Genomic DNA, 26,563 nt, shown 5'->3' with positions numbered 1-26,563 from the left:
GTATTCATTATCTAGCAAAAAATTGTTTTCATATACATTTTTTTTTTATGTTTCATAAAAATTGTTTCATTTAGTAATATTTCGGGAAGAGTGTGGATAAAACTCCTTAACGTGAAAATTGACAAATTTGGTTGAAAGTCTGTGCTTTGGAAGGAGGAGGGGTAATTTTTTTTTAATAGAAATTAGAGAATATTGTCTGAATTTGATAATTTTATCAAAGCTAGCGCTCCAAAAATCCCAATGTTTTAATCATTTGTCTCATGAAATCGTTAAAATAAAACAGTTTTAAATGAATTGGGATTTCATTGGACCTTTCAGATTATGCACTGGAACCTCATATGGCATTTTTGACCAGCTCAAAGAGCTAATCAAGCTCCAAGTGAAACTATTAAGAGGACATTCAATTTGGTCTAAGAAAACAAAAACAAAACAACTAGTTCTATTTAGCGTTACTCTGTTGTAACGCTACAAAATAATTAGATACAAAAGATATTTTGGCAAAAGTGTTATTTTTGCCAAAATATCAATTTTGACTCTTTATAATTAAAAATCTATTTTGTTCTGTATCTTTGGAACACTTCATTTTTGCAGTTTATTTCTTACTTTTCAGTCCACTTCAATTTTGTCTTTTCTCGTTCTCGACCTTTTCTAATTCTTATTTATGACGTTTTTTTTTATTTTTGCAGAGCGATATATCTTCCATAAATCACTGCGTATCCCCGACCGAAGCCGGATGGGCCTCTTGCGGTCAGCCAATTACCGATCGATTTCTTGCTCACGTTTGTTGGTCTGTTTTTCTCCTCCTTTTCATGACTTAAGTTCATTTTTTATTTTTACATATTTTTCCTCGGTCTTCAGTAGCTGAAGACCGAAGAAGGCCTTATCTATGGGGATGAGGGTTACCGGGTTTCACTCCCCCCCCAATGTCTTGGACTCGTAAAAAAACGTGTATAAATAAATTTTTGGATGCGATTTTATTTTTTGTACCCCTCCCCCCAGCTGAAAAAATACCCCCATCTGAACGAAAATCCTGGGCACGCCCCTGTTAGTTAGTGATTTTTTCAAGTATTAAGGACTCGAAATACAAACATTTACTCCCCCTGGACCCATCTTAGTATAATCACATCTTAAAACTACGATTTTCTAAGATGTTTCTTATTGTTGTTTCAAAATTAAAAACATTTCAGGGCAATTTCACATTTTTGTCTGTGTTTCAAAGTTGAACCATGGAAATAAATGAGCAAAATTATTTAGTTACTAAGGAAAAATAAACTTTGAAATGAAAACTGCAGCCTCTTCAGCCGCTTAGTGCCACACGCTCATAGCTTATTGCCTTTTAATTTTTTCCCCACTTTTCATTTTTTTTTAAATTTATTGCCTGCTATTACTGAAGTCAGAATAACTGCATATAGAACTTTTTTCAATTAAAAATTGAATTTCCCTTTTTCCAACTTTCTTAAAATATATAATAATGGGAACATAAGTTTCCACTTAACCAATTTGAACAACCAGGTTTCATGTCCACTGTCATTGGTACTTTATATAGCCTTGTCTTCTTCCTAATAGTAATTTATGTTTTTTTCAGCTGTAAGCATGGATCAATATTAGAACTTAAAACGAATAAAAGTTACTGTGTTAGGGGGCTGCCGCCTCCTCAGTTTCTTTCTCTTCACGCAAAAGTTTGTTAGTACTTTAAAATGCTTCTTATTCTAATCAAGCGACCCTTGTGTTTCAGCGAAAAGAATGAGGTATTGAGGTTGAAGCAATCCCCCTCATATACGGAATAAGTTTTGTTCGTTTTAAGATTTAATATTACTCCAATTTTCAGTTGAAAAAAAATTGTTTTTTATATGATTTCTTATCGTTTTTCAAATAACGTGGGATATCTGTCCCTATATATAGACAGCAAAAACTAAGTTTGGAAAAATTTGCGGATGTGTTCATGTTCTTGAATTTGCCTAGTTCATGGAATGTTTCAGAAGGAGTTTTTTGGATCCCTCTGCTAGTTCTAAACCATTCAAAAAATTAAAATCACCAAACTGAAGACCCAAAACGTTTCCTGCAGAGGTTTTATCCCGGAAGATTGTTCTAGATTCGGGCTCTCAAGCTTTGTATTTTGTGAATTTTGTGAAGTTTTGGCCTAGAATGAACTAATCAGTTCTTAAATTTAATTTCATGTTGTATTAATTAAAAGTAATGATTAATAAATTAATATTAATTCCAATTCATTCTTAGAAATTAATTTTTTTTTCCATTTCTGAGTGCACGTGCAAAAACTAAAACAAATTATGGTGGTTTTGAAATTACGAAAATTTCAAAACCAACTGATCGCATCAGCAACCAGGTTTAAAAAAAAAGATACTTGAATTTCTTAAAAATTACTGCTAAAAAATGTTTGAATTGATCAGGAATTTTGTTGTGATTGAGAACAAACAGTGTTAACTTGCTTACGTTGTGGCATAGCATTCGGATCTTCCATTATCAAAAACATTCCCCTTAAAGCTTGATTTCACTGTATGGGAACTGGAATCAATTTCCAGTTGTCTTTATGCATCACTTAAGGATTTTTCAAACCAAAGATCTGTTAATTTTTACCCAAAATTTTCTAATCAAAAACTTAAATCTTTTTTTTCCGATTTTGTCTTTGGAAAGTGGTCATTACGTAGGCACAAACACAACCATAAAATGGCTCCCGTTCGATATTTCTTGTCATAATACAAAAAAAAAATTTAAAAAAATAATCGAGGATGAATTTCAAAGAAAAAAAGCCGTTCTACCTCTTTTTGCTGGTTCCTCAGCTTTATCCTGCTTAAATATTTTTTTTCATATACAATTCCATTTATTTAATATATACAAGGTACTTATGGATGTGTGTTTTAATTCCAGGCCTGTTGGGAAGAAAGTTCAATTTAAATGGGCCCTGCCCGCAATTAGTATTTTGTTTAGTACCCTAGGGTTCCCTCTGTCCTAAGACCTACAGGTGTAAGTTTCTAGCCATTGAGAGAAGACAAAATAAAATAAATAATTTAATGTTAAACCTGTCTTCAAGTCCTTCATATTTTGCACCGGTTTCAGATCGAATTAGAGCTTTGCATTTCATAGTATTACAAACTTCGATACTAGGTTTGTGTGGTATTTTTCTTGTAGTCAGTAAGTATATGGATGTGTAGGCAGAAGGTGGAATCAAACAGTTCGTGGTAACGAACTGTAGTAAGGAGCGACCTGGCTCAATAGTAAACGAAACTCTAAAAAACCGAATTTCGATGCTAAAAGATATATCAAAAGAATTGGATTTTTATGCTGATTTCAAATATATAAGTTTTATCAAATTTAGTGTTTGTCATCAAAAGTTACGAGCCTGAGAAAATTTGCCCTATTTTGGACAATAGGGAGAAACACCCCCTAAAAGTCATAGGATTGTAACGAAAATTACACCACCGCATTCAGCGTATCAGAGAGCCCTATAAAAAAAAATTAAGGTTCAATCTACAAAAATGTGGGATTTCGTATTTTTTGACAGAAGACAGATCACGGGTGCGTGTTTATTTGTTTGTTTGTTTTCTGTTTTTTTGTTTTTTCCAGGGGTCATCGTATAGACCAAGTGCTCCTAGAGTGTTGCAAGAGGACTCATTGTAACGGAAATGAAAAGTTCTAGTAACCTTTTAAAGTGACCGAAAAAATTCGAGGGCACCTAGGCCCCCTCCCACGCTCATTTTTTTCCCAAAGTCAACGGATCAAAATTTTGAGATAACCATTTTGTTCCACATAGTCGAAAACCATACTAACTATGTCTTTGGGGATAACTTATCCCCCACAGTCCCTGGGGGAGGGGCTGTAAGTTACTAACTTTGACCAATGTTTACATACAGTAATGGTTATTGGGAAGTGTACCGACGTTTTCAGGGGGAATTTTTTGTTTGGGTGTGGGGTTCAGGGGAGGGGGCTATATGGGAGGATCTTTTCTTGGAGAAATCTTTCATGGGGGAAGACAAATTCAATGAAAAGGGCGCAGGATTTTCTAGCATTACTATTAAAAAAAACAATGAAAATATAAACATGAAAAAGTTTTTTCAATTGAAAGTAAGGAGAAACATTATAACTTAAAACAAACAGAGATTATTACGCATACGAGGGATTCTAAAAATACTTTAGCATAAAGAGCGAGGTATTTCGAAGGAGATATATACCTCGTTCTTTATGCTAAATTATTTTTAGTAATTTCAACTATTTATTTTACAGCCTTTCTGATTCAGGGGTCATTCTTAAAGAATTGGGAAAAAACTTAAGATTTAGTGTGAAGAGCGAGGTATTAACGAGGGGACAAGCCCCCTCATATATATATAATCAAAAATATATTAATATAAAAGTTTGTTACGTAAGTTAATTCTTAAGTTACGTTTATTTTTTACAAATAAAAACGTTCGTTAAAAATTAAAAGTTCTAGTTGCCTTTATAAGTAACCGAAAAATTGGGCCTCCTTCCCACCCCTTATTTCTCAAAATCGTCTGATCAAAACTAAGAGAAAGCCATTTAGCCAAATAAAGAATTGATATGCAAATTTCGTTTTAAAAATTTATGTACGGAGAGCCAAAATCAGACATGCATTAATTAAAAAACTTTCAGAAATTAAATAAAAAAACAAGTTTTTTGAAATGAAAGTAAGGAGCGACATTAAAACTTAAAACGAACAGAAATTACTCCTTATATGAAAGGGGCTTTATGGCCTTATATGAAAAAACTAGTTTTTCTTATTTAATCAAACAATTCGTGGTAACGAACTGTAGTAAGGAGCGATCCGGCTCAATAGTAACCAAAACTCTAAAAAATTGAATTTTGATATCAATAGCTACATCAAAGAATCGCAATTTAATGCTGATTTTAAATATATAAGTTTCATTAAGTTTAGTCTTAGCCATCAAAAGTTACGAGCCTGAGAAAATTTGCCTTATTTAGGAAAATAGGGGGAAACACCCCCTAAAAGTCGTAGGATCTTAACGAAAATGACACCATCAGATTCAGCGTATCAGAAAACCCTACTGTAGAAGTTTCAAGCTCCTATCTACAAAAATGTGGAATTTTGCATTTTTTGCCGTCATCGTACCGACCAAGTGGTCCTAGAATGTCGCAAGAGGGCTCATTCTAACGGAAATGAAAAGTTCTAGTGCCCTTTTTAAGTGACCAAAAAAATTGGAGGGCATCTAGGCCCCCTCCCACGCTCATTTTTTTCCTAAAGTCAACGGATCAAAATTTTGAGATAGCCATTTTGTTTAGCATAGTCGAAAATCATAATAACTATATTTTTGGGGATGACTTACTCCCCCACAGTCCCTGGGAGAGGGGTTGCAAGTTACAAACTTCAACCAGTGTTTACATATAATAATGGTTATTGGGAAGTGGGAGGATTTTTCCTTGGAGAAATATGCCATGGGGGAAAAAAATTCAATGAAAAGGGCGCAGGACGAATCTGGTCACGTTAGAAAAAAACGTCAAATTAAGAGCTTAATATACAATGCTGGGTGTTCGGAGCCTCTCTATTATGGAGTATAATTTGAAAATAACACAACTATACGAGCGATAAAACATATATACCACAACCATAACTCAACTAACGAAAGAACTGCCAAGAGATAACACAACTATAAAGCGAAAACAGGTGAAAACTAACGGGAAAATAAACAAACTAAGAGGTGGAAGGGGCCCAGATAAAAAATATAATCCTTTTTCAATTTTGAGCCTAACTTCCGCAAAGGAGTAATAATGTCAGAAGCCCCGAAATACCGAATTATTTTCTTTTCAAACAGTTCGTGGTAAGGAACTGTAGTAAGGGGCGTCCCGGCTCAATAGTAAACGAAACTCTAAAAAACTGAATTTTGATGCTAAAAGATTCATCAAAAGAATCGAATTTTTACGCTGATTCTAAATATATAAGTTTCAATTAATTTAGTCTTTGTCATCAAAATTTACGAGCCTGAAAAATTTGCCCTATTTTGGAAAAAAGGGAGAAACATCCCCTAAAAGTCAGAATCTTAACGAAAATCACACTATCTCATTCGGTATATCAGAGAACTCTATAGCAAAAATTTCAAGCTATCTAAAAAATGTGAAATTTTGTATTTTTTGCCAGAAGACAAATCACGGGTGCGTGTTTATTTGTTTGTTTGTTTTTTTTCCCAGGGGTCATCTTATCGACCAAGTGGTCCTAGAATGTCGCGAGAGGGCTCATTCTAACGGAATTGAAAAGTTCTAGTGCCCTTTTTAAGTGACCAAAAAAATTGGAGGGCAAATAGGCCCCCTCCCATGCTCATTTTTTTCCAAAAGTCAACAGATTAAAATTTTAAGATAGCCATTTTGTTCAGCATAGTCGAAAACCATTATAACTATGTCTTTGGGAATGACTTACTCCCCCACAATCCCTGAGGGAGGGGCGGCAAGTTACAAACTTTGACCAGTGTTTACATATAGTAATGGTTATTGGGAAGTGTACAGACGTTTTCATGGGGATTTTTTGGTTTGGGGGGTGGGTTTGATGGGAGAGGGCTTTGTGGGAGGATCTTTCCTTTGAGGAATATGTCATGGAGGAAGAAAAATTCAATGAAAAGGGCGCAGGATTTTCTAGCATTACTATAAAAAAAAACAATGAAAAAATAAACATGAAAACGTTTTTTCAAATGAAAGTAAGGAATAGCATTGAAATTTAAAACGAACAGAGATTATTACGCATATGAAGGGTTCTAAAAATACTTTAGCATAAAGAGCGAGGTATTTAGGAGGAGATAAATACCTCGCTCTTTATGCTAAAATATTTTTAGTGATTTCAACTATTTATTCTACGGCCTTTTTGATTCATGGGGTCATTCTTAAAGAATTGGGACAAAACTTACGATTTAGTGTAAAGAGTGAGGTATTAACGAGGGTACAAACCCCCTCGTACACATAATAAAAATAGAATATAAAATAAAAATATAAGAATATAAAAGTTTGTTACGTAAGTTAATTCTTAAGTTACGTATATTTTTTACTAATAAAAACGTTCGTTGAATATCAAAAGTTCTAGTAGCCTTTTTAAGTAACCGAAAAATTGGAGGGCAGCTAGGCCTCCTTCCCCACCCCTTATTTTTCAAAATCGTCTGATCAAAACTAAGAGAAAGCCATTTAGCCAAAAAAAAATTAATATACTAATTTCATTTCAATAATTTATGTGCGGAGAGCCAAAATCAAACATGCATTAATTCAAAAACGTTCAGAAATTAAATAAAAAAAACTAGTTTTTTTATCTGAAAGTAAGGAGCGACATTAAAACTTAAAACGAACAGAAATTACTCCGTATATGTAATGGGTTGTCCCCTCCGCAGTCCCACGCTCTTTACACTAAAGTTTTTAATTGTTTTAAAAAGTAGAATTGTGGCAAAGAGTGATTTTCAGGATTTCTGCTGATTTCAGCTGATACGATGTGATTATGATGATTTTGAGCAGGAGATATTTCAGCTGATATTTAGGAGTTTTTTGCCACGGGTTTAAAATACACTTTAACTATTTTTTTTGGATTTGATATATTTTTTTCTTATAGATTTTCAACAAGATTTGGTGCGTGGTACCAAATAAAGTCAATTTAAAACATAAAACTCTGGCAGATGGTCTAGAATCATACTTGGCTCATTAGCTCCCCCCTCCCTTCCCTAATAAGTAAAATGGGCCACTAAACAACTTCTTAAGCTGTTTAGTGCCATTGTTTTTAGCTACTTGATTACTGGGTTTTCACCGCGTTTTTAATTCAATTTTGCGCCCACTATTACCGAATATTGCACAACTTAAAATCAGCCATGTGCGCAGGAACTTGTTTTCAGGAGGGATGGGGGTAAAAAAAATTAAAATTTTTAGTTTTTTCGATCACAGGAGAATTTAGGTTGTGGTTGGGGGGACAATAAAACAAATAATTTTGTTTGGTAGTTGGAATAAAAAGTACCCAGAAAGTCGGAAAATATTTAATTTAATGCGGGACGGATGTTCTTATGCAGTTCCTTTTTTTCAATTTGGCTCGCCTTTTGTTTTTCCTTTTCTTTTCACTTGGTTCTTAGAGCTTTAACGATCTTAATAAGCTATATGTCTCTATCGCTATCCTGTTACTAGCTTCCTCTAGGATTGTATATTATACTATAGAATGATTCTGTAAGAAGGACAGGGAGAGGGCACAATCCTAGATAGTATGTTATACGAAATCCATCATAAGGATTCAGTTGTTATACGAAATCCATAATAATGATTCAGTTGGAAGGGAAAGGGTACAACCCTGTTGGAAGGGAGACGACGCCATTCCTAGGGCTCGTGTCCACCCAGTGCAAAATTAACCTTTTCCGTGCTACTCCCTTCTCCTTGAATCACTGTGTTTACAATTATTATACTTTTTCCCAAAACTATGTCCTGCTTATGTGCCTGCACAGCACATAGAATCAAGGGCACCAATTTGATGGGTTCAGGGATCCCCCCACGCTTTCAAAACACATTTTTCTGATATTTTTATTGAAAGAAAAAAAATATTCCTCTGAGTTTTTGGAAATACCCTTTATACATCATTATTAAAACAGTTAACAAAAAGTGACTTAAAGTTGAAAACATTCATGCCCCCTCCTCCCCACATTTTTCAAGAATTGGTACCCCTGCGGAGACTGCTACCTCTCACATTTAACCAGAATTGCGAATTATTTGTTGCTGTTCACATCTTTGAGACATTATACTAGTTTTCATGATTCTGCGCCATAGTCGTAATTGTCCGTAACTCCCAGCCAATGATTAAACTTGAGTTCTAAGAACAGTCACTTGACGTTACACAATGGGTGCCTGAAGTCAAGCGAGTACGTATTCCTCGTTATACACATAACCAGCAGGTTTAATTTAAATCCTGATAAGTCTTAAGTGTAGATTTTGGGATCTCTCTGCGCAAGGCTGGGTGATCGATTATGCTTCAGTGTAATTTCATTATGTTACACTTCTTTCATGCCATTGAAAAAAAAGAGAAAATACTGTATATGATGGATTCCATGTCCCTACAGTAGGTTATTGCAGGTTATCTCAATATGGTAAAACCTAACCTAAATACTTTTTAAGTTTGATTTGATGTGATAAAACTCAGAAGAAAATTAGACGCATATGCGAAATCGTATGTACAATAGCTAATGAGCCTACCGAATGACAAGCATTAAAAATATGGAAAACACTCACGCAGATTCTCTTTTTTTGAGGACCACGGAAGAATATTTTGTCTTGCTCCTCTAATTTTGAATTTAAAGACCTTAACTCCCAACCCCAAAAATTCCCTGAAATTTTCAACCAGACACTTGTGATTTTTTGATTTTTTTTTATAGGCAAATATTGAGCAAACTTTGAGAAATCTTCAAAGATTCAGGAAATTTGGGATTTCAAGGAGGTCTCTGGGTTCCACCTCCAAACGTCCTTAGTTTTAAATCCATCCACCGTATGTTTGACAAAACAAGATAGACTTGTCAAATATAAGGCTGCGTAATGATTTTAATGATTCTCACGTCATGATTTTACTCATTAATGAAGGAAAGATACTCGCTTGGCTTTAGGAACCAGTTGTAAAACGTCGTGCGATTGTTTTCAGAACTGAAGATTTCCAGTCTGCTAGGAGCTATGAATACTTTCCAATTGTTCAGTTAAAGATATACAGCTTATGTTTGTTTTGCCCAAAACAATTCAAAGCCTAGTCGTATATTTTTTTATGGTATCAGTTATTTGGTTTTTGCCTTGAATGTTATATCTCGTGGTAATTTTGACAAATTACTGAAATCGCATCATGTCTGAAAATGCTATCGATAATACGTTGCTTGTTTGGTAGATAATAGTTTTACAGATAACAAACCGATTCTTTCTTACTGAATATTTGACCTCTTAATTTTTAACTACGAAAATTACTTTCTTCTTCAGAAATGCCAATCTCCTAGTGTTTGTTTTCCCTCCAAAACTGTCATCTTTATGGAAGTGGTATATGCAATAGAAAGACGAGCGGAGGAGGGATTCGGGGTCCATATGCCGTATGTGAATTTTTGAGGATTTCATGGAGCTTCTAATTCAAATTATCAATTAAGGTTTTTATTATCTCTCCCCACCCCCTTCCTGCCTACATACTTGACCCCAAAAAATATCAACTGTCATCCAAATAATGGTCTACATTTGGATATCAGTTGACATCCAATTTGGATGTCAACTTGACCCCAAAAAATATACTGTCCTACCCCAAAATAGTTTCGTGTGAGATAATACACATCGTCGAAAGGGGTGTAAATCGCGGTATAAAGTGGGGGCTTCTAAAATATAAACATGTAGCTAAAGATGAACAAGCTATTATGAAAGTGATTAGAAATTCAACAATTCTTCTAGAGCTCAATGCTGTAAATTACATGCCAGATTTTTCAAGGAAGGGGTGGGAGTGGGAAGGTGTATATAAACATTCTGTAGACTGATACCATGAACATATCCAGGATTTTTTTGTTTTACATCTCGTTTTACTCAAAATAGAGCGTGGGAAGGTGTGTTCACCTCAGGTGGTTTGGTACTGCAGTGAGTTAGTAGTAGTATTGTTTCAATACTGCAATTTCAGATAAAACAAGAGCTAAGAGCTCATATGGAACTTGTGACGAGGTCGTAAGAGCCAATAGCTCATATGTTAAGAGCTCAAGCAAAAATTAGTATCAATTAGGAATTATCATACAAACGCGCCTGTATGCTAGAATTGGTTTTGGAGCTGTGGAGGGGGCATTTCCGATAAAAACACTATGAAAGAAGTTACTTGCGCGGAAAATATAAGGAATTGTACTGAAAATTATAAATGCCTTGAAATGTCTTATTTTCTTGTAAAAATCATTCCAATAATCTGGTAAGACCATGTTTTGATCTCCAAGTGTATCAGTCAAGACCTTACACAGTGTGGGGCTTAGAAGTGTAAATTCCCCTTCCGAAACGTCTGTCACGTTCGTAGAAACATAACAAAATGAATGTAAATAAATTTTTGATGCTTTTTTAAAAGTTTTTTGTAACTCTCCTGCCGAAAAAAAATCCTGGATATGTTCATGGTATCAGTCTACAGAATGTTTATATACACCATCCCACTCCCACCCCTTCCTTGAAAAATTTGGCATGTAATTTACAGCATTGAGCTTTAGAAGAATTGTTGAATTTCTAATCACTTTTATAATAGCTTGTTCATCTTTAACTACATGTTCATATTTCAGAAGCCCCCACTTTATACCGCGATTTACACCCCCTTCGACGATGTGTATTATCTGACAATAAACTGGATGCTTAGGTGAACCAAAATAGATATGTGTTCAGGCAATCGTATCTTTAGATCGTGATCTTTCTTTTGAAATCTCGAAACGTCTCTGTAAATTTATTAAACTATATTTTAAGTACGTATTGAATCCCCTCTTTCCCCCAAAAATTCATAATAATTTTTACGCGCCTGGGCTAAAGCATTCACGAAGAAACTTGTCTTTGTTATTTTGAAGTAAATGCAAGGGTCCATCCAGGATTTCGGTTCGGTAATAAATGTAAAAAAAATTGCATACAAAATTTATTAAGATGCATTTGTGTCATATTTTTACGAATCGGGCAAAAGTTTCAGGGGGTCTAAACCCGTAGCTTCCCCCCTCCTCCTACCCTGGGTATAGCCTTCAGTAATTGTTTATCACTAAAATATTGTTGAGCTGAAAAATTTCTCTATCAGTTTCTTTGCCAAAATGTACTGTGGTTCGTGTGAATCTCCTCTGAGCCTGTGGGTTGGAAAAAGTCTCATACCCCACTGTGTTCATACAAATTATTACTCTTTTCACGGTAGGGGCAGAAGCGGGTTAGTGCGTTGAAACCTGCTGAGAAGCAGAGTTTTTCAAGTTTGGAAGTCTTATAAATTTAACATTTGGTTACTGTAAAATGTTCAAATTTGGTTTGTAAAAGTTCCGGTTTACCAATGAGTGAATAAAGTTTTTTCTTGAGTTATTATCTCATGTTTAATAACATGAGAATAGCGGAAATAAATTTCCATTTTTGAAAGGATCACTTAAGTTTAACATTTTTCTCATCTAGATGGCCAGGCCTCGTTTTACGGATTGAGGAAGGCAGATTGTCGAAGATCGGGGTTTTTGGCCGTTCATCTGGGGCTAAATAAAAACAGCTTGTCCTCAAGTGGGGAGTTAAAAGGTAATAAGGAAGAAAATTTTAACGTGAAAATTACCCCTTCGTTTCTACCTTTCTCAGACTCCCCCTGATACCCGTTTGGAGCCAAACCAAGAGAATGTTGCCTCTGAATCCTTTTGCAAAACAAATAATCATAGCTTCTGACACAAAGACTTGAACCTCTGTTCCGAAAGACACAGGATTGCAAGTCTAGGGTACTAACCACTCCAGTGTTAACCATGCCGCTGCATCCGCCTTTACGGGCTAAAAATAATTTAACTTGTCTAAAAGATGCCGACTCATTAATTATACGACACCTGGCATTTATGGTTCCAATAAAACAGAGTTTATATTGGAAACAACCCTTAGCTACAATATAGAACCAGCAAAAATACAAAATAGAAAACAATGTCCATTTAATCCGTTTTGTTTAAGCAATAAATAATTAGAATTACTGCAATCGAAGGCTCTCAATTTCATAAAATAAAGTGTTTGGAATATTGAAGGGGACTATAAAATATCAAGATATAGTATATATTAAAACCCCAAACATACAATATATACAAAATAGGAAACAACGTCCGTTTAAGCCGTTCTATTTAAGGAATAAATAATTAGAATTGTTGCAATAGAAGGCTCTCAATTCTATAAAACAGAAAATTGAGAATATTGAAAGGAACTATACAATATAATGACATAGTAAATATTAAAGCATCTCCGGTAATTGTTTAGTGGTAATTCTGTTTACCAGATAGCTGTTTTGTTAAATGTTATCTGTCCCACCCCCTTTCTCCCCCCTATATCTCTCAGGACAATTTTTCGTCAATATTTGCAGATAAGGTTTATATAGAAAGGGTGATTGTATAAATTCAGAGGGGGCTCATTGGATTGGTCATTAGAAGTTCTTATTAAAAATCAAAACGGTCGAAATATGGATGCCCCTCCCCAACACCTCTTGTTTTCTCAAACTGCACCGGGAGCAATATTAAGATGATAATATGGTGTCGTAGAAAACTCAAAAAAGGGTCATTCGATTGGAAATTGAAAGGGCTAGTGGGTATTATATAAGTCAAAAGGGAATAAGCTCCTCTAAAACCACCGATTTCTAAGACACATCTAATCAAAATTTTGAGATTGCCATTTTACTCAGCACAGTTGAAAGGTCAGGAAATTTTGTCTTTGAAGAGCCCCACACTATCTCAGACCAGAACATATTTTGCAATTACCTAAAAAAAAAGATTGTGTATTGTTAGTTTAGTATACACATACTGATATATATTCAATGAGTTTTAATTTTTATTTATTTATTAGAGTTAAAACATTTTAAACGTATTAAATAAGTTTTTAGACGTTTTTAACATAACGAACGGTTTTATTAATGAAAAAGTAACTTCCGTAACGAACTTCTATACTCTTGTATTTTTATTATGTACATGAGGAGGTTTGCCCCGTCTTTAATACCTTGCTCTTTACACTAAAGCTTAAATTTTGTCCCACTTCTTTAAGAATGACCACTGAACCACAAAGGCCGTAGAAGAAATAGTTCAAATTACTAAAAATATTTTAGCGTAAAGAGCAGGTATTTAGAAACAGATAAACACCTCATATACGTAATAATTTCCGTTCGTTTTGAATTAATGCTACTCTTTACTTTCAGTTGAAAATACTTTTTCATATTTATCTTTTCATTGTCTTTGTTTTAAATAACATTAGAAAATATTACACCCCCTTTATGGAAATTTCTCCTCCCATGACAAATTCCTCCATGGAAAGATCATTCCTTGTAACCCCCTCCCTATACACAAATTTTCCATTTTTATAGATAGGAGCTTGAAACTTCTACGATAGGGTTTTCTGATATCTGAACCTGATTGTGTGACTTTTGTTAAGATTCTATGACTTTTAGGGGGTGTTTCCCCTATTTTCCAAAATAAGGCAAATTTTCTGAGGCTCATAACTTTTGATAAGTAAGACTAAATTTGATGAAACTTATATATTTTAAATCGACTTAAAAATTCAATTCTTTTGATGTATCTATTAGCACTAAAATTCCTTTTTTTAAAGTTTCGTTTGCTATTGAGCCGGATCCTCCTTACTTTTTTTGTTAAAAATAAGGGCATACGAAAGAATTTTGTGACAATTACACTTTTATGGAAACGAGTAGGGATCTAGGCTTTGAAGAGATCAGACTGGAGGAAGAGCGTGGGAAGGTGTGTTCACCTCAGGTGGTTTGGTGCTGCAATGAGTTAGTAGTAGTATTGTTTCAATACTGCAATTTCAGATAAAACAAGAGCTAAGAGCTCATTTGGAACTTGTGACGAGGTCGTAAGAGCCAAGAGATCATATGTTAAGAGCTCAAGCAAAATTATAGATTGCTTTGAAAGGAAAATCAGAGGCTTAACGCCGGTTGGGATTTAAAATAAGAGCACTGAGTCACGAGGTCTTTCTAAATATCAACATTCATTAAGATCCGATCGCCCACTCGTAACTTAAAAATATAACAATTTTTATCATTTTTCCTCTCCTTTCAGCCCTCCAGATGGTCGAATCGGGGAAAACAACTTTATCAAGTTCATTTGTGCAGCTTCCTGACACACCTTCCATTTTCCATCGTCCTAACACGTCCAGAAGCACCAAACTCGCCACAGCACTGAACCTCACCACGTAACTCCCCCAAAGAGAGTGGATCCAGTCCGGTTACGTCAATCGCGTATCTACGACATTTATGAGGGTTTTCGAAGATATCCCTTTTCCCCTCCAGCTCCCCCCCCCAATGTCAACAGATCTGGTCGGGATTTGAAATAAGAGCTCTGAGACATGAGTTCATTTTAATTATCAAATTTCATTAGGATCCGGTCACCCATTCTTAAGTTAAAAATGCCTCAATTTTTCTAATTTTCCAAATTAACAACCCCCAGCTCCCCCAAAGAGAACGAATCCGTACCAATTGTGTCTCATATTAATGTTAAGGTTGTCCCCTGGATTTTAGAAAATTTTCAAACAAATAATAAATCATGACCTTTCTGTGTCCAAAAATCATTGCTGGAAATGGTAATAAAACGAAAAATCAAGTTACAGCTCAAGATAGAACCAAAGTGTTGAAACTTCATATACTCGAAAACTGGCTTCTACGCTTTGTAACGAATTGCTAGCACGGCAGAAATATGATGGAATTTTCTTCTTTATTGAAGCTGGGTATTTTTAAAGTGGATATTGTTATACTTTTTTGCAGCAAATGTTGTATTTTCACCTAACATGTCATTTTCCTAGAAAAAATGAACTGTTATGCTCGCACATCTTTTATCGGCAGAAACTACCTCTTTCTCCGCTTCTAGAAACACACGGCCACTCTTTATTTGGATGATGAGACAAGTCAACAATAAGCATAAACTTCGGGGGCCTTATGGGAAAGAACCCTGAATTGCTGCTTTTGGGAGCTCAGGAAACTAATGCACATGAACTTGGAATCTAAACTAGTTTTTCAGAGCCGGCTAGCCCAGAACAAAATTCCGTATATTATCCGTCAGCAAATCATCTAATAGAAAAAATGATTAATACTAATATAAGATAAATGATATAAATATTAAATAGAATACGATATAATAATGAACACAAATTTTAAAAAAGTTTTTCAGGTGTCTTTTTCTTTCCATTCTATGACTCTAGCTTAGCTAAGAGATCATTTTCTTTAAACAAAAATATTCTTTGTCTTCAATTTCTACTTTGTTTCTACCATATTCTGGAAGTAGGACTTCATCACGGATTTAAACCGTCACTGGTAAATGTTGACCTTGCTGAAAAAAACAACAACTAATAAATGCACAAATCCTATGTTTATGAGGCAGTGTCTAAAAACAAATAAAAGTACATAATAGATTAATAAATACAAGGGATATTTCGATAAAACTTGACAAAAGCTAACAGATAGATTCACGACATCTGATTTACTTCATTAATGTTTTTACATTTGAAAATAGGGGTACTGAGTGTGGAAAGAGAGGTGGAGACTAAGAAGGGGGACTATTTTTCTTCTGGAAAAAAAAAACAAAATTCCAAGTTTTTCAGATAGGATCTTAAAACCTCTACAGTAGAGTTTTATGATATGCTGAATCTGACGGTGTGACTTAAATCAAGATTCTATGACTTTTAGGGGATGTTTTTCCCTTTCTTAGAAAATAAGGTAAATATTCTCAGGCTCGTAACTTTTTATGGGTAAGACTATAGTTATATATTCAAAATCAGCATAGAAATCAGACTCTTGATGTATCTATTGGTATCAAAATTCTTTTTTTTTTTAGTTTTGGTTTCTATTGAGCCGGGTCGCTTCTTATTTACAGTTCATTAACATGAACTGTTTGATTATGAAAACTACTGAAAGTTTTATTTACATTTCATTAACATGAACTGTTTGATTATGAAAACTACTGAAAGTTTTATCGATATGGATCCACTTTTTTCTTTAAATCATTAAAGAAAGTTTTGAACAGTTTGTGGTAACAAACTGTAGCAAGGAGCGACCCGGCTCAATACTAACCTAAACTCTAAAAATTGAATGTTGATACCAATAGTTACATCAAAAGAATTGCATTTTCATGCTGATTTTAAATATATAATTTTCATCAAGTTTAGTTCTACCCATCGAAAGTAACGACCCTGAGAAAATATACTGCATTTTATAAAATAGGGGGAAACAACCCCTAAAAGTCAAAGAATCCTAACGAAAATCACACCATCAAATACAGTGTATCAGAGAACCCTACTGTAAAGGTGTAGAATTTTGTATTTTTTTACACGAAGTCAGATCACGGATGCGTGTTTATTTGTTTGTTTGTTTTTTTTTCCAGGGGTGATTGTACCGATCCAGTGGTCCTAGAATGTTGCAAGAGGGCTCATTCTAACGGAAATTGAAAGTTCTAGTGCCCTTTTAAATGACCGAAAAAATTGGAGGGCACCTAGACCCCCCTCCCACGCTCATTTTTTCCCCAAAGTCACCGGATCAAAATCTGAGATAGCCATTTTATTCATCATAGTCGAAAAACCTAATAACTATGTCTTTGAGGACGACTTACTCCCCCACAGACCCCGTGGGAGGGGCTGCAAGTTATAAACTTTGACCAGTGTTTTCATATAGTAATGGTTATTGAGAAGTTTACAGATGTTTTCAGAGGGATTTTCGGTTTGGGGTGGGGTAGAATTTGGAGGGAGGGGTTATGTGAGAGGATCTTTCCATGGAGGAATTTGTCATGGAGGAAGAACATTTCAATAAAGGGGGCGCAGGATTTTCTAGCATTATTAAAAAAAAACAATGAAAAAATACATATGAAAAGTTTTATCAACTGAAAGCAAGGAATAGCATTAAAACTTCCCCCGCTCTTCCCCCGCTCCATTTTTTTCAAATCTTCCGATTAAAACTATGAGAAAGCCATTTAGCCAAAAAAATAATATGCAAATTTCTTTTTAATTATTTATGTACGGAGACACAAAATCAAAACATACATTAATTCAAAAACGTTCAGAAATTAAATAAAAATAAACAAGTTTTCTTTACTGAAAGTAAGGAGCGACATTAAAACTTAAGACGAACAGAAATTACTCCGTATATAAAAGGGGCTTTTCCTCCTCAACGGCCCGCTCTTCACTCTAAAGTTTCTTACTATTTTAAAAATAGAGTTAAGAGAAAGAGTCAAACTTTAGCGTAAAGATCAACGAAGTTTTTTTTTTTAGGGGTGATCGTACCGACCCAATGGTCCTAGAATGTCGCTTGAGGGCTCATTCTAACGGAATAAACCATAACATATAGTAAAAACGTAAGCTAAACAAACCGATTGTAACCTAAACTAACCTAAATACCAACTAAATATTTAATTGAAATATGGCTATCTATAATCAGACACTATGTTCTATCACTATAACTTACAAACTAACCAAGATGAAAATCGGGAAATGTCTTGAGTGTTTCTCGTATAATAGTCAAGTACCGTAAAGTTTTCTAGACTAAGCTGGAATAGCCTATCCCTTTTGCAGATCTGGAAAACAATTAGACCTACCGAAGATCAGGCACACAGGCAGTGGAAGGACACTGGGGCCTGGGTTCATCCCCCTCAAGTGACAAGGCTTTTTGTACGAGCTTAGGCTACGCACCCCATCCCTCCTCGAAATAAATTGTTATGTATGTACCTGCCTTAGGAGAGTTAAAATTTACTTACTGATTCTTCTTGTCCACTACAATATAGGAAAATAAATGAAATTGCGAAAACGAAGATAGACATCTCTAAATTTCCAATGCTTTATACATTAAAAATTTCTAAAAACTGATGAAATTTCACAAATCTCCTAATATATATTTTGATCACTGTTAACTTATCTTCGATTCTGATTGGCTGTTATTTTTGGGTTTGCGCAGGGATCACATTTCCGTCAATGACGGAAGTTGTGAAGACTTCTAATTAATATTTTTTTTTCCACCATAAAGTTAATAGTTACCGAAGCTAGTTTGTTCATTAACTTGAAAATGTTACACAACCAAAGAACACACCCAAATAAAAAACTGTTGTAAAGACACAATAGGTAATTAAATTAACAAATTTTACGACATTCCACGACAAAAAATTTACGACATTACCACCCAAAGTTCAACAACTATTTGTGAAAAATTCCAAGAAACAACATAATAAACAATATTATAATCAAACAATAAATAATGTTTGAGCCTAATGATTTACCTGTATAATTCTCCCAAGATTCTAATTTCAGGAACAACTCTTCAAGGTCTATGAAAAAATTTTAAGGTAGCAAACATATAGAATATAGAATAATATATATAGGATATAAAATATAGAATATAGCATATAAAACAATAGCAACAATTTTCTATAATGACTAGTTACTTTTTGCAAAAATAAAATTATTGATGTTCTTCTTTTTCCAACATCCGCTTTCTCTCCCCATTTTGATATTTCTAAATTTAATATTAACGATAATATTATACAATAATATTAACATTAGTTTTGGCCGTTGATCCTAACTATTTCATTATTTTAGATCTTACATTGTACTAATTAGGTGTTATTTATAATGCCAAAATATGCCACTGAGGTATTGTTCAAAGATGAGAATGTTCCCCAATTTAGCATGTTTCTTTGAATGCGAAAATATGTGTCCATGCCATAAAAACATGAAAATAATATATGACTGTTGCATCAAACAGTTCTCGGAAGCACCAAGCCAGTCTGAGGCAAACACAGCTGCAGTACAAGCTTCTTTTCTTTTCTATTCTTTTCTATCTTCATTTCTTTTCATCTCCTTTTCTGCTCGATGTTTCATTTTTTACCTCATTCCATGATATTTCAATATTCTTTAATTAATTTCTTATGACCCCTTCTAGCTCCAATCGAGGAAGACCTACTTCTCATTTAGCCTTAGATAAGCAATCAAAAAGCACTTTTTGGCAATCGGACATTCTTCATCCACAAAAAATGTTTTGTTTTCTTTTTTAGCTTTCTTTTTTTTTGCCGTAAAAATTTAGCTCAAATAATTTGCAACATACGTATCTACAGCTCGTATACATACGTATGCAATCTTGCAAGCTCACAAAAATAACAGTAAGCCCTTAAACTGGAATTTATATTCAGTATATTCAGGGTCAGATCTAAAGGGTGGCTAGAAGGGGCAAGCACCTCGGGCAGCACGACCCAGGGTGGCAAAATCAACTTAAATTATAATATCTGAGGCGGCTGAGTCTACTTTTACTTTCTCCCTTAAAACGATCCTAACTCTTGCTCTGATAACATTCCAATCCACAAAAAATGAATGGAGAAAAAATTCGACTACATACTCTTTGCTGCTCAAGCCGCTAATATCCACAAAAATAAAAAAAATTCATCTCCAGCACTTCTGATATATCCAACAGCTAGTCTATATCCTATGAAGTTACAACAAGTATACCATCCATTACTTATTATCCATTACTAACTATTAGCACATATGATCTAGTGGCCTGAATAAAAATTTGAACAAGAATAAATTCACACGCCCAGATAAAACATTTCCTTTGAGAATCAAACAGTTCGTGATAGCGAATCAAACAGTTCGTGGTAACGAACTGTAGTAAGGAGCGACCCGGCTCAATAGTAACCAAAACTCTAAAAAATGGAATTTTGATACCAATAGCTATATCAAAAGAATCGCATTTTAATGCTGGTTTTAAATATATAAGTTTCATCAAGTTTAGTCTTACCCATCAAAAGTTACGAGCCTGAGAAAATTTGCGTTATTTTAGAAAATAGGGGGAAACACCCCCTAAAAGTCATAGAATCTTAACGAAAATCACACCATCAGATTCAGCGTATCAGAGAACCCTATTGTAGAAGTTTCGAGCTCCTATCTACAAAAATGTGGAATTTTGCATTTTTTGCCAGAAGGCAGATCACGGATGCGTGTTTATTTGTTTTTTTGTTTTTTTTTGTTTTTTTGTTTTTTTTTGTTTTTTTTTTCCCCAGGGGTGATCGTATCGACCCAGTTGTCCTAGAATGTTGCAAGAGGGCTCATTCTAACGGAAATGAAAAGTTCTAGTGCCCTTTTTGAGTGACCAAAAAAATTGGAGGGCACCTAGACCCCCTCCCACGCTAATTATTTTCCCAAAGTCAACGGATCAAAATTCTGAGATAGCCATTTTATTCAGCGTAGTCGAAAAACCTTATAAGTATGTCTTTGGGGACGACTTACTCCCCCACAGTCCCCGTGGGAGGGGCAACAAGTTACAAACTTTGACCTGTGCTTACATATAGTATTGGCTATTGGGAAGTATACAGGCGTTTTCAGGAGGATTTTTTTGGTCTGGGGGAGGGGTTGAGAAGAGGGGGATATGCTGGGGGAAGTTTCCATCGAGAATTTGTCATGGGAGAAGAAAACTTCCATGAAGGGAGATCAGGATTTACTAGCATTATTTTAAAAAAAATTAAAAAATAAATGTGAAAAAGCTTTTTCAGCTGGAAGTAAGGAACAGCAATAAAACTTAAAACAAACAGAAATTATTACCCATATAAGGGGCTCACCTCCTTATGATACCTAGCTCTTTACACTAAAGTATTTTTAGTAATTTCAACTATTTATTCTACGGCTTTTGTGATTCAGGGGTCATTCTTAATGAATTGGGATAAAATTTAAGCTTTAGTGTAAAGAGCGAGGTACTGACGATGGGGCGAATCCCCTCATATATGTAATAAAAACATGAGAATACAAAAGTTCTTTACGTAAGCTAATTTATAAGTTACGTAAATCTTTTACCAATAAAAGGATTCGTAAAAAATTAAAAGTTCTAGTTGCCTTTTTAATTAACCAAAAAATCGGAGGGCAACTAGGCTTCGGCCCCGCTCTTTTTTTCTCAAAATCATTCGATCAAAATTATGAGAAAGCCATTTAGCCCCCCCCCCCAAAAAAATATGCAAATTTCGTTTTGATTATTCCTCTGCGGAGAGCCAAAATCAAAACATGCATTGATTCAAAAACGTTCAGAAATTAAATAAAAAAAACGAGTTTTTTTAACTGAAAGTAAGGAGCGACATTAAAACTTAAAACGCACAGAAATTACTTCGTATATGAAAGAGGCTGCTTCCTCATCAACGCCCCGCTCTTTACGCTAAAGTTTTTTACTGTTTTAAAAAGAAGAATTGAGAGAAAGAGTCAAACTTTAGCGTAAAGAGCGGGGCGTTGATGAGGAAGCAGCCTCTTTCATATACGAAGTAATTTCTGTGCGTTTTAAGTTTTAATGTCGCTCCTTACTTTCAGTTAAAAAAACTCGTTTTTTTATTTAATTATAGTAAGGATCGACCTGGCTCAATAGTAATGGAAACTCTAATAAACAGAATTTTGATACCAATATATACATCAAAAGAATCGCATTTTTCATCCTGATGTAAAATACATAAGTTTCATCAAGTTTATTCTTACCCATCACAAGTTAAGAGCCTGAGAAAATATGTCTTATTTTCAAAAAAAAGTCAATCGATCCAGTGGTTCGAGAATGTCACGAAAGGGCTCATTCTAATAAAATTACAAATTTTAGTGCCCGTTGGAAGTAACCAAAAACTTGTAGGGCAACTAGGCCCCCTCCCACGCTCATTTTTCCCAAAGTCACTGAATCAAAATTTTGAGATATCCATTTCGTTGAGCATTATCGAAAACCAAATAAATGTTTCTTTTAGGACGATATAATCCCCCACAGTCCCTGTGGGAAGGGCTCCAAATTATGAACTTTGCCCATTGTTTACATATAGTATTAATTATTGACGAAGTATAATAACCTTTTCGGAGTGTATTTTTTCTGGTGATTTTTTTTGGCGAGGTCGTGGGTTACGTGACAGGATCTATCCATTTATCAAGGGGGTAAAAATTTCTGTTAAGGGGGAGCTAGATTTTCCAGCTTTATTTAAAACAACTATGAGAAATTAAATATAAAAATAAGTTTTTTCAACTGAAAGTAAGGAGCAACATTAAAACTTAACGAGCAGAAATTATTACATATATGAGGGAGTTAGTCCACACCTCAATACCTCGCTCTTAACGCTAAACTATTTTTAGTAATTTGTAAAGAGCTATTTATTCTATTTAAACGGCCTTTGTGGTTCCGGGGTCATTCTTACAGAATTGCAACAAACTATGAAATTTAGAGTAAAGAGCAAGGTATTAATGGGAGAAAAAAACCCTCCCCCCATATACGTAATCAAAATATACGATTATAGAAGTTTGTTTCGTAAGCTAGCTTATAAGTTATTTATGTTTATTACTAATGAAAATGTTTGTAAATAAGGTTAAAAGTTTAAGTGGCATATTTAAGTAGCCAAGGAAATTAGAGGGCGACTAGGCCCTCTGCACCTCCCAAAAAACAAGTTGTGGAAAGTCTTATATTGGTAGAACTCACCAACAATTTTTTGAATGATTTATTAAACATCGCAACTCAATAGAAAAACCCTACAATTAAGAAAGCCTCCTGAAACTTTTGTTTCGGATCTGGCTGAACATACATTCTTTCATCCTGAGCATTTTATACAATTTGATGAGGCTAATTCATTGAAATATACCACCTTAATTAGAAAATTAGGGTTCTCATGTTAATTGTGGAAACATTTGTAGTTTTTGTTCCACCAGATGAACAATTACCAAATCTACAACCCTAACCATCATGAGAGCAGCTAAATCAAAGGGCATTGGTAAATTGTTAGAAGTAAAAAAAAAAATCCAAAGTGAAGAAGATAGAAAAATGGGATTAGAAAATAAGCGACAGAGAGAATAAAAAACGTATTAAAATTGAAAATGATAGCGATGAGAATACAAGAGATGATTCTTTAGAACCACCTGAACTATCAAACGTGATAAAACCAAGAAAATTTCCAAACAGTTTAAGTTAAACTGGGTGAAAATTAACAACTTGGACTGTCAAATGAGGCAAAAAAAAAAAAAAAAAAAAACGAGAATTTACAAACGTTAAGAATGGTAATTGGTTGAAAGAAAAGGGAGTTTTTGTCCCACCAGCTGAACAACCAACAAACCTATAACCCGTACCATCATTTAAAGACTATAACAATAAGGGCAGCTAAAGCAAAGGGCATTGCCAAATTATCTGAAGTAATAATATCTAAGATGAAGAAGAAAGATGAATGGGGTTAGAAGATAAGCAACAGCATAATGATTGTTATGATGATTGGGTTTGATATTTTGACATGGATAAGGTTCGAAAATAAAAAAAGAAGACTCGAAAATATATGTTTCACGATGATTACTTTTAACACTACTTACTTTCTTACGGCAATATATATGAATACTAGCAAAACCGCGCCAAATAAAATTTAAGGGAATTTTCCCCCAAAATTTAATTTCACAGAGCTAGTTTTAAATCAAGCCTCCTCCATCAGAGGCACAAGCATAATATTAGCTTAAAGGTAAGCTCTCACAAAAGTCTGTATATTACTTAAGACAAAAAGTCAACTCCAGTCTTAAGTAATTACTATTTTTGATATTGATTAAAATTTTGCTAATGAATCAGGTGATCAATGGAAGTTTTTGTAAGACATGTCATTGCTCTGAAAGTGTATAAGAAACAGTAAAAGCAGTGCTATGGAAATTCTCGAAGATGTTTTAAGCGAAGCAGCCCTGTCAAAAATGAAAGTGAACTCCCATAAATATTATATTATGACCTTTATTTCTTTTAAACGAAAGCCATCATTTATAAGCCGAATACCCAATAAAATAGTTAAGATAAAAACAAAACTCTTAGCGGTCACACTAAGCAGCAATTTGAAATGAGAGGCCCATATTTGCTGTATTGTTAAACAGACTAGTACATCTCTGTCTCTTTAAGCTAATTGCTAAATTTTCCTGACCAAATGCACGTGTCCTTGATTTATCATTTAATAAGCCCCCCCCCCCCTGATAATTTGGTATCATAAAACAAGGATTGCTTAGAAGGAGTTCTTTCAAAATTGTGAACTAATCAGTCTCTTCCAAAATTTCTTATTCTGCATCACTTTTCGTTTTTATATATTGAAATAGCAGTGTTGTCATCGTCGTAACGCCTTCCTTAAGCTTGCCAAAATAGACGAAATTCATTTTTTTCTTATCAGAAAAGATCTATTTAGTATTTTTTTACAATTGATTTCAGTTTCACAGTATTTCAGCTACACCCCCCCCCCTGGTGCCTGGTCGTATCCCTTAACTAGCCATCAAGTTTGCTGATTTTGTTAACTTGTATTATTTTCTGTATTTCTCTACAATGGAATAAACGACGTGGTATTTGGTATAAAGCCACATTCATGTGTAGGAGGACGAGATCATTAAACTGAGAGAAAATATAAAGCTTTTTGATTCCACAGACAATTCTATCCCAACTCATCTCACCCTGTTCCTTATACATACATAGTTTAGCTAATGTCTTAAGTCTATAATGTACTTTCCGACACTGTCATCTTCCATCTGGTCCTGTTTTTGGAAGAAGAACCTTACAAAGACATAATTTTTCTTTGGACTGGGACATTCCCCGAAGTGTTTTAGGAGAGGTTCTGTTTTGTGAGCTTTGCTATCCTTAAGCTCAAAGGTATTGAATATTTCTCTGCCCTTTTCCCCAGTCCAGATCAGAAGATAAGCACACATGGCATTCTCAGTTTTTTCTGCAAGGGGTCTGATGAAAATTAGCGTTGTTCAAAGTGACTCCATTTTCCAGCAAGGGAGCCATCATCCCAGTTTATGGCTGGTTGCTGGACCTCCATGGTGATTTGTGGATCCGACTTTCAACACCATGCTATGTTTGTATTAAATAAAAAAAAAAGTTTTTTGAAATGAAAGTAAGAAGTGACATTAAAACTTAAAACGAACAGAAATTACTCCGTATATGAAAGGGGCTTTTCCTCCTCGACACCCCGCTCCTTACGCTAAAGTTTTTTATTGTTTTAAAAAGTAGAGTTGCGAGAAAGAATCAAACTTTAGCGCAAGGAGCGGGGTGTCGAGGAGGAACAGCCCCTTTCATATACGGAGTAATTTCTGTTCGTTTTAAGTTTTAATGTCGCTCCTTACTTTCATTTCAAAAAACTTGTTTTTTTTATTTAATTTCTGAAAGTTTTTGAATTAATGCATGTCTGATTTTGGCTCTCCGTACATAAACTATTAAAATGAAATTTGCATATTAATTATTTTTTTGGCTAAATGGCTTTCTCTTAGTTTTGATCAGACGATTTTGAGAAATAAGGGGTGGGGAAGGAGGCCTAGTTGCCCTCCAATTTTTCGGTTACTTAAAAAGGCAACTAGATCTTTTAGTTTTTAACGAACCTTTTTATTAGTAAAAAAAAAATACGTAACTTAAGAATTAACTTGCGTAACAAACTTTTATATTCTTATATTTTTGATTATATATATGAGAGGGTTGGTCCCCTCGTTAATACCTTGCTCTTCACACTAAATCTTGTTTTGTCCCAATTCTTTAAGAATGACCCCTGAATCAGAAAGGCCGTAGAATAAATAGTTGAAATTACTTACAAATTTTTTAGCATAAAGAGCGTAGTATTTATCTCCTCCTAAATATCTCGTTCTTTATGCTAAAGTATTTTTAGAACCCCTCATATGCGTAATAATATCTGTTCGTTTTAAGTTTTAATGCTTCTCCTTACTTTCAATTGAAAAAACTTTTTCATGTTTATATTTTCATTGCTTTTTTTATAGTAATGCTAGAAAGTCCTGCGCCCTTTTCATTGAATTTCTCCTCCCCCATGACATATTCCTTCAAGGAAATATCCTCTCACATAGCCCCCTCCCCTCAACTCAACCCCCAAGCCAAAAAAACCCTGAAAACGTCTGTACACTTCCCAGTAACCATTAATGTATGTAAACACTA

At 34.5% G+C, this 26,563-nt stretch overlaps 1 protein-coding gene across 3 annotated transcripts in view; it reads right to left on the bottom strand.

The window, feature by feature from the left end:
- Window positions 1–15,749: 15,749 nt before the first annotated feature.
- The window catches only part of LOC136033544 (LDL receptor repeat-containing protein egg-1-like), a 140,905-nt gene continuing 130,091 nt past the window's right edge, over window positions 15,750–26,563 (bottom strand). For 2 of the 3 annotated variants that reach the window (XM_065714288.1, XM_065714306.1), the window contains one exon: window positions 15,750–15,980. In XM_065714288.1, coding sequence (XP_065570360.1) covers window positions 15,959–15,980 — 22 coding nt within the window. In that variant the 3' untranslated portion in view covers window positions 15,750–15,958. Of the gene's footprint in view, window positions 15,981–18,908; window positions 18,957–26,563 lie in introns of all 3 variants that reach the window. The other variant, XM_065714298.1, reaches the window with a different exon arrangement.

The sequence above is a fragment of the Artemia franciscana genome, chromosome 1 (genome assembly GCF_032884065.1).
Source record: "Artemia franciscana chromosome 1, ASM3288406v1, whole genome shotgun sequence".
In the NCBI taxonomy this organism is placed as follows: Eukaryota; Metazoa; Arthropoda; class Branchiopoda; order Anostraca; family Artemiidae; genus Artemia; species Artemia franciscana.
This window is presented reverse-complemented; position numbering and strand designations above follow the sequence as displayed.